Source organism: Lutjanus erythropterus, chromosome 9 (genome assembly GCF_056507025.1).
Source record: "Lutjanus erythropterus isolate fLutEry1 chromosome 9, fLutEry1.hap2, whole genome shotgun sequence".
Classification (NCBI taxonomy): Eukaryota; Metazoa; Chordata; class Actinopteri; order Lutjaniformes; family Lutjanidae; genus Lutjanus; species Lutjanus erythropterus.
In genome coordinates this window covers 10,347,988-10,357,157 of record NC_139325.1, presented here as the reverse complement: position 1 = coordinate 10,357,157, position 9,170 = coordinate 10,347,988, and the positions used below count along the sequence as shown (strand labels likewise).

General features: G+C 42.7%; 1 protein-coding gene across 1 annotated transcript; it reads right to left on the bottom strand.

Moving 5' to 3' along the window:
- Nucleotides 1-3,771: 3,771 nt before the first annotated feature.
- Nucleotides 3,772-8,801, bottom strand: tent5aa (terminal nucleotidyltransferase 5Aa). Its single transcript, XM_084726125.1, has 2 exons — nt 7,563-8,801; nt 3,772-7,089 (listed from the first exon to the last, which is right to left on the bottom strand). Exons 1-2 carry the CDS (start codon nt 7,986-7,988, stop codon nt 6,310-6,312), a joined length of 1,206 nt encoding a protein of 401 aa, XP_084582251.1. The 5' UTR covers nt 7,989-8,801; the 3' UTR covers nt 3,772-6,309.
- Between the last annotated feature and the right edge of the window lie 369 nt (nt 8,802-9,170).

The window sequence follows — 9,170 nt, the reverse complement described above, 5'->3', positions numbered from 1 at the left end:
AGAAGAGTGTGATGTATATGTGAGTTAAACGTTTGAGGCAGGTTGTCGTTTGGAGGTGTGACAACAGCAGGGGCGCGGACCGATTCAGATGATGTTGTTTTACTAAGAACAGTAGTGTGCTGCGTGACCTGCAGCTGACTCTTCATCTCCCTCATGGCTGTGAGCATGCATGATGAATGTTTCCTTACTGTTTGTGCAAACTCACCCCTCTGGAATTTGTTTACAAGCCCAGCTTGATGTGATCGGGGGATTCTGCTCTCATACTGTCTGATCAGTGCTATCCCACATGCTTAAAAATAAAATGTTGCAATGTTCTGGTTACTGGGATTTCTGAGAATAAGCCATATTGTAAATCAAGATATTAGTTAGCTTGGCCACAGTCGGCGCTCCACGCTAGCGGACTGGACCCGGCAGTGAGTTTGGTAATGCCACACTCCAAATGGTTCCCGGTTATTCCATAAAAACTTTCATCTGGAAAAAATTCTTCACAGAAATAGAGGGGGAAAAAAGCAGAGAAATCCCATGAAGCCGGCCATTCTCCAGTCTTTGTGGTGGAAAAGCTATTAGAGAGCAGCTGCGCGCAGACAAGCAGGAGGGACGAGGAACCGGAGGATGACTGACAAGTGTCTCAAGCTTTTATTCAGAGGTAAACAGGTTATTATAAAGACATTTACTCACAGATGCTGCGTGGATTCACCCTGTGGTCGGCTTCAGCTATCACCCTCCGCCAGCTCACCGCTGCGCTGAGAGTCTTTCACAACTTGCTCTTGAAACTTCCAAATCAAAGCTCCCTTAAATTAAGAGGGCTATTTCGTTTGATGCTGCATCTCAAATTAAGGACCTGAGATTTAGGCCCTTTGGCGCCGTTCTTACATCAATCTGACTTCTTAAGAGCAAACCACAAATGAGCAGGATTCTTCACGGGGGATTAAGTAAAACCATGCTTGAAATTAAGAGTTAAACTATAAGCGCTACCAGGTATGAGACTTTGACAGTAAGTAAATATGTACTCCTGCTCGCTGCTGGCTGGAGGTCAAGATGATGGAGGTGATGCTGCATACTTTCATGTTAGGTTTAGTATTTTAAGGCTGTTTTTTATTATTTCAAACCTTTATTTAAACTCAAAGGACCATCGAGGTTTTCCTCATTTACAATGAGAAACAGAAAACAGCAAATTTAACAAAATACTCAGTCCAGCACCAAGTATGATGGGGAATGTGGGCTGTCACTACAATATTAATAGCTTGAAGCTTCGTTTTGATCCATTCCCGTTTGCCCTGTTAAAATTAATGTATTACACTCTTAATACAACATTTCCTGTATCCATTTCAAATTAAGAGCTCTCTGATGTTTTACTGGATCGTGCAGGTTTTTGATGACGTGGTGAGAAACTTTACTCAGCAAATTTGATTATTGCTGTGATCTACTTTTGTAATGAAATAAATATATTTCATATCCTTATATCATATCCATATTCACACATATGTGAATGCGGGCGAGTGGCCACTGCCTGTTGAGGTGAACTTCTCCGCTATCGTGACTTGATCCGAGGCCATACAAACAAATACCAAGGTCTAGCCCTAATGACCAATGTACTAAGGGGCAGTGTAACAAGCCATTTCATCAAAATATTACTACAATATAAAGTTAAAATGAGGAAAGTATTTGGAAGCAATTGGCTATTTGCTCAATGTAGACACTGAGAAACTTGAGCATTTATTTGTCGTTGTGTTTTCAGAGTGTTTTTGCTAAAAAATAGCTGCCTTTTATGGCTGGAAAAAAAAGTTGATGAGAGCAGTGAGACTGAACCTAAATCCAAAACCAAAATAGTGACCTAAAGAAGCTTAAAGGACCAGTGTGTAAATTTTTGAAGACATCTTACATTGAGCTTGCAGATTGCCTTGTCTCACTTTCCCTTTCCAAATGTGTAAAAGCAGTACAGTAGCCCAGAACAGACACAGCCACTATAGAAGCATGATACTACAATACAGCAGCCTCTGTAGAAGGAGACGTGCACCCTCTGTGGATATAAATATATCATTCTAAGATAATAAAAACACAATGATTATTATTTTCAGGTGATTATACACTAATGAAATCATGCTTATGGACATTATATTCAATTTCTGCCATATTCTGTCAATAAATCCCAGTAAATCTTAGACAGTGGACCTTTAATAAGATAATATAAGAAAATTGATAATTGCAGTTTTAAAGCATAGATGTCAGATAATGTGACTGTGCCAATTCCAACATGACACAAGGCCTTTCATGATTGATTTCTAATTTGCTGTTTAAACACAGACATTTGTGCCTCAGTCACCCCCCCAATCACTTAAAGGGACAGCTTGCTACAAAATCAAATATCCGTATTTCTCCACTGCAGTGCTATTTATTGATCTAGATTGTTTTGCTGTGAGTTGCTGAGTTTGGAGATATCAGCTGTAGAGATGTCTGCCTTCTCTCAAGTTTAACAGACACTCAGCTTGTGGTCTACACTAATGTCTCTTTCCAAAAATCCTGACTCTGTTACTCAAGAGAAATCATAGAAGATGTTGTGAGCAGTTTCATGTAGGAACTATTTTCTTTCTATTTTAAAGAAAGAAGTTCTGGTAGATTCTAAAGTAGTTTTGGTAGATTCTACTGCAAAAAGAAAGCAGTCCCTTCATGAAACTGCTCACAACAAGGTGTGTAGATTATCTTGCTTAACCAGGTCATGATTTTTGAATTTTTCAGATAAATTTTTAGTGCACTGAGCACCACAAGCCGAGTGCCAGTTAGTCCCATTATACTGGACAGAAGGCAGACACCTCTATGGCCTGTAGCTCCAAAACTCTGCAACTCCATCAGAAACAATCTAGATAGATAAATTTAATACTACAGGGGAGAAATATGCATTTTTTCATGCATTTGGACAAAACCTACAGTCCAAGTTTTGAGCAAAAACACCTTTGAAATGCGCTTCAACAGTCTGAGATACTGTTTTATTGTACGTATGGGCTTGCTTGTATTGTTTAAAGTAGACTTTAAGTTTAGGCACACTGAGTTTGGGAATGAAAAGGACCAATAGAACATTAAATGTGTCACTAACATGTCTGCTTAACCAACAGAAAATACACAACAAATGATTCTGTATACAGCTGTACGCACATATCTGTTCATCTGAGGGCCTGTCAATCAATCTTCGATGGCTCAGATTAATGAGCTGTAAATGCGCTTAAGTGAAAGAGATAATGTCATTATCATGTCTGCTATATATAGTGAATCTCTGACTCATTCTGTGTTTTCTTCTGCATATCCCTCTGTATCTAGGACAGTTTGTCATGTGACCTGTGTGACAGTCAGCTCTGTTGTGGTAGTTTTATTTCGGCCTGACAGCCATGAGACAGTTGGACTCTGGTCTCTGCAGGCCTTAGCGCTGATCGTCACTGCATTGCTGTCAGTGTCCGGGGGGGCTGTTAACAAGAGAGAATTTGATGAGCAGGCAAAGATATTCATTCTACAAAAGCGTCGAAGTCTCTTTTTTGGGTGGATGCAAATCCCCTCACATTCAACAACAGCTCTTTCTGGCAGCAGCGGGCCAGTTCTGGACGGGTTTCTGGCTGGGCCCGTTGGGCCCGGCAGGCCGTGGCAGGGATTTGCCTCTCTGTGTGAGTGAGCAGGGGAATGAGCAATTTCTCATGTTTGGCAGTCGATTAGTGTCTGGACTAAACCGGGGCAGTAAACTTGATTTAGACTCATAGACAGATGACTAACGAGAGACATCACAAATCTGGTTTTCAGATATTTTATTGATGAAAACATCTTTAACCTTTTGACCCATTGGACACATAACATAATATAGCAAAAAAGCTATTGAGAACATATCCTCTGAAGCCCAATCACAGATTCAAAAGCACTGCGACACCCGCAGTGTCTGTTACATTTATAAAAATAACAATTATAAAAAATATACATACAAGACAAGGATCTTTTTCTTTCTTTTTCAAAGTGTGATTTGTAAAAGACTGCATGAGCAGGAACAGATAATTTCAGACAAACGCGTACAAGACAATGCAGTAACCCACAATCTCTAACTGATAGGCACAATCACTAACTGACAGGCAGACTGGAGCTAGCTAGCTAGTCAGCTGTTAGGACTTCACTGAGTATAAAAGGACAACACGTTGCCTGCACAATCCAAAGGATACCATCGACATTGGACAGTCACTGAGAAGAAGAAACAACCGAACAGAGCAGTTGTGGATTATCAGAATCAGGCGAGACAGAGGATGAGAAAAAAAGCAAGAGAATTTCTCTTTGTTGATGCTGGTCTTCTGGGCCCTAACCTAACGCTTTTATGCTTTAGCATCATTTCCTTTGTCTATCTGCCATCAGGAAAGGCTGCAGTGTAGTTAGCGAGGAGTAAGTGAGTTGGCAAAGCTGAAGCATGTTATCAAATACTGGATATATAGACTTTAAAACGGTGTGGAATGAAGCATAAAAACCATCAATAAAGCAACCTCACGGATGAAACATAAGTTGCAACTTAAAGTCTCCTGAGGCTGGTGTGAATGCATGCAGTTTCCACTCTTTTGAGCAACAAAACAGAGAGTAAATGGTGATAACAGTTTTTGGTGTCCCTGAAAAAAGGGTGAGAGTGAGCACTGTCCATTAAGTTGTAATATGACCTTAACAGAGACAGTTTGTACAGTAAAGCATGGTAGCCCTGGAGAGATAAACCCCATCACCAGCTGCACCCATCTCTCCAGACTCCGACTCACTCTCCCTCCTGCCGTTTTTTTTTTTTTTTTTTTAAACCACTACATTTTCCTTTTTCCCTTCCCTTTTTTCTCCCTCTACTGTCTTCTATATCGACGCAGTATCTTTTTTCCTGCGCCATCAAACTTCACGGCGATCACCAAAAATGTTTGGCACAACATTTTCTGAAGCCTGAAGAACGGAGCGTCTGCAGACCCGAACCATCCCCAGCTAAGTTCAAGCTCTTCGGCAGCAGCTGAGGAATTCCCTGCCAGGGTGCTACAGCAAATAGTGTCTCATCATCTGAGGTGTCTCTGCAAATATGCTCCCAGCGGAGGAGGAAGCACACACCGAGCTCTCTGTCGGCGCCCTCTCTAAACGCACTCTTTCCTCTCCCTGTCTCTTATCTTGTGAACTTATTTAATTTTTCTCAGATGAGAAAAAAAGAAGCACCACTGTACATAAATATACAGAAAATTGCGTGTGAGTGACGCTTTTATTTGTTGCTGATGATCTGGAAATGCCTGTTGTCCTTTTTCCTAACAAATACTCAACAATGGTGTTTATTTGGGACAACAGAGTATCAAATTATCAGTTTCCAAACCTAAAATTCTTAAATCTTGCAACATCCCATCAATCACACATTTTACTGCTACTTTACTACACTGATGCATGGTGCTCTTTTTCATCCAAACGTACACAAACACTGACATGTGCATGGTTTCACGTATACATTCACAAGCCTCTGGGGTGCTGTTGTCTCTTGACAGAGTGGGGCTAATTCACAAAAATCATATGGCCTGCTCATTCTTTTTCTCTGCCTCTCTTTCTGAGAGGCAATAGGCACTTAAAAACTCACATATGTTCACATATACAAATAGACATAGCTTCATATTTTTGTTTATCTTTCCCCCATCAAAACTGGGTTTTAATGTTACAAACAATCAAAAAAATCTTTGGTCTGTAAACAACCATAATTATATCCAAATGCAAAGGCAGAGATGCCTGTTTGTTATCCAAACTAGTTTAACAGCATCTCACCTCATTTCAGCTGAAAAGCAGAGTCGAGGGTGCTTGTTTCAAAGCCTTGCACACACACTTCTGATTTCACCTAGAGTGTGCAAATGTGTGTGTGTGTGTGTGTGTGTGTGTGTGTGTGTGTGTGTGTGTGTGTGTGTGTGTGTGTGGAGAAGCTGTCGACTGCTTTGGTCTGCTGCTGGAACATGCTGGCTAATTGGTTCTTGACAGATTCACTCGATGACAGTTCTGCTTCTTTGACACATTTGCATTGAGCCTTTTATTTCCAAGCTACCCCCAAATTAGTCTTTTCCAAACCTGGCTGGCCTGGGCAGGATCACAAGACGTTGGCATTTCAAGCAACATGAGATAATTCACATTGAAATACTCAAAGTGAAAGCCAACTGTTCATACTCAGCGTACGAACAAAAGCTTTAAAAAGAAGACTCCTTTTTCTGTCAGCTGTCAAACACTGGGCAGGTTTGAGGCGGCGACTGTGCCGCTCACTCCTGTTTAAACAAATCTCTCCCTCCTCCTGTCCTCGGGCCTGACTCAGTTACAGGGAAGCCAGGTGGAGTACGCAGGCTGCTGGCAGGCAAACACCGGCTGTACCTGCGCTATGTAGTAGTTACTGAAGTTGCCATCTGCCACATAAGGAGCAGGTTGGTAGTAACATGTAACATTAGCCACGTTAGGGATGACGTTCTGCTCAGCCAGAACTCGCACAGCCAGCATGGCTATGAGCCCTAAGGTCTGCCGCCTCTCGTGTCCCATCAGGCACACCGTACTCTCATTGACCACCCCATGGAGGGTCATCAGGTAGTCGTACTTGCGGTCTTCCAGGCCCACAAAGTGGTTTTGAAGGTAGGACTCCAGCTTGCGCTGCTGCTCCCCAATGTCGGGGAAGTCGATGAAGAACCTTGAGCACATGTAGCGCTGCAGGGACTTCATCTCTGACTCGGAGGCAGCCCGGAAACCCCTCACCAGCAGGTGACAGTACTTCAGGAGCCCGCCGCCCCGGATCTCCTCCGGGTTGCGGGTGCAGATGATCTTGTGGCGTAGGTGGTCCAGGGCCTCGCCGAAGTCCCCATACACGCTCTCGCCCATGATGGTTGGGTGGAAGGTCTCGGCCATCGGGTTCTCCGAGCACTCGTAGAACAGCAGCAGGGAGTCCAGTTTGATCTGAAACGAGTCCACGCTGAACTCAAACTGCCGCCGGAGAGAGTCCACAAACTTCAGCTCCACGTTCTTCCCCCGGTTGTTGGAGAGGGAGATGAGGCTCCAGCGGTCTGAGTCATTACACACTTTCACCATCTTCTGCACATAGGCCTCCTATAAATGTGTGTGTGTGAGGGAGAGAAAAAGAATAAATATTAGGTAGACAGCCTTTAAAGTAATTGTGCAGAGCTACATGAACATTCAAGCCTGATTTTGCATTGTGCAACTAGTTTTAATACTAATTTTAATTTTTAACAATCATTTATCTACATCTATAGGTACTATCTGCATGTCTTTGTGTTATAAATATTGTGTTATTAATGTTACTGACCCCAATATTAACCATAGAATGTACTTGGGTTGTGGGATCTAGGTGGCTGAGCTCAGGATCCTTTCTAAATTGGTTTAACTTAATCCTCTTAACTACAGAAAACCAACATTTTACTATCACTAAACTAATCTAATTGTACATTAAGCTGCGCATAATTGCCGATAAGCCCAATTGGTAAATGCAATTAAATCTTATCACATATTTAACAGCGAATAACAGAAGCAAGAGAATAAAAAAAAATAAATGTAGTAAGTACCTTTAATGTTAACGGCGTTATTTTCTCTTTATTCACACAGTCGGGTAAAAAGTCCAGGAGACAATCCAAAACTATGTCCTTCACAGTCTGGAAATCGCTTTCACCTTTCATATCTGCACAAAATATGAGGTCAAGGTCCTTAAAGCCCAGTCCGCTGTCCTCGTGCAGAATGTGGCTGGCCGCGGAGCCGTTTAACCGCACGTCCCGGACGTGGATCTGTTTTTCCTCCATCCGACTCCGCACCACCTTAACGATCTGCCGCGGCTGCATCTCCAGAGTGGGGAAGTTACCCCGGCCGTGGATCGGGATGGTCTCCGTCAGGATGGCGTCCAGCCGCTGCACTTGCTCCCAGCTGAGTACGCTCACGTTGCTGCCTTCAGCGTCGGACATGCAGCTGGTGGTGGAGCTACTGTCGTCCTCTGACATGGTGGAGCGGAGAAAAGTCCTCGGTAAATGAAATAAAATAAAAATTAAATAGTTTTCTCAAAATGCAGATCACTTGCCGCGTCTTTACGCACAAATTCGGTAAAGTGGAGGGACTATAACTTCATCCGCAGGACCCTCAGGATTTGAACTTGTCCGATTTGACTGTAAACATGCAAAAATGAAAAAAATATTAAACACCCCAAGGCAAAAAGTGAGAGTTTCAGCTGTGCGTCACAAGCCTGCGGTTGGAGATCCAGTGGCGCAGCAGTGGAGCTGGTGGTTGTGTTGGGGAAAGAAGTGCAGTCAGTCAACAGAAGCGTGTAGAAAACGAGTCCTAACTTTCTCCTCTTCTCTTTCTCTGTCCTTTTAAAACATTCACCCCCAGTGCCGCCGTCAATGCGTCCGAGCGCTGCGCATCACAGTCTTTGAAGGTCGCTGATGATCCAGGAGGGGGTTTGCTTTTCCGGCTGTGACTCCATCGCCCAAAGGCACGCCTATGATTTTATGAATTTGCATGAATAAGCTGCTCCTCAAGTCGCACTTTGGCACAACCGACGGTCAACCCCTCACAGGAATCTTGTGGATTTTTACGCACAGCTCCTACATATTTTTAATTTCTCCTCCTCTTGCCAACAAATAATCCCGTTAATACGAGTTGAATGTGCTCAGGAAATCCAGCTCGCTTTCCGTCCGACTTTGTTTAGTTCAACATATTTTCCCCACTTGTGCAGAAGTTAACCGTTAGCTGCCCACCTCACATGCTGCCTCCCTCCTTCTGCTACAGTCAGGTCTGTAGTCTGAAGATGTCAGCCGGGATTCACTCCGCCCCCCTCTGACAGACAGACAGACAGTCTGCTGCTCACTGACATCCCTGCTCAACATGATCACACTGTAAAGTCTTTATGAAGCACACTTCTCCAGACTGCCTTAATGATACATTTATAATGCTTTTAATCTGAAAACCTTGAAGTGTTCATTAAAATATTACTCTGCTCTGTTATTCTGCTCAGAATGATAATTGTTGCACCTGCATTCATTCATAAATTACAAGTTATTTAGAGTCAAAGATGATCATCCTTATATAACCAAACATAAGATTTAAAAAGAAAAAGAAATAAATAACATGAAATATAAAGTATTTTTTAATCTCTGTCAGATTCAACTGGTGCTGATCTGCATAGA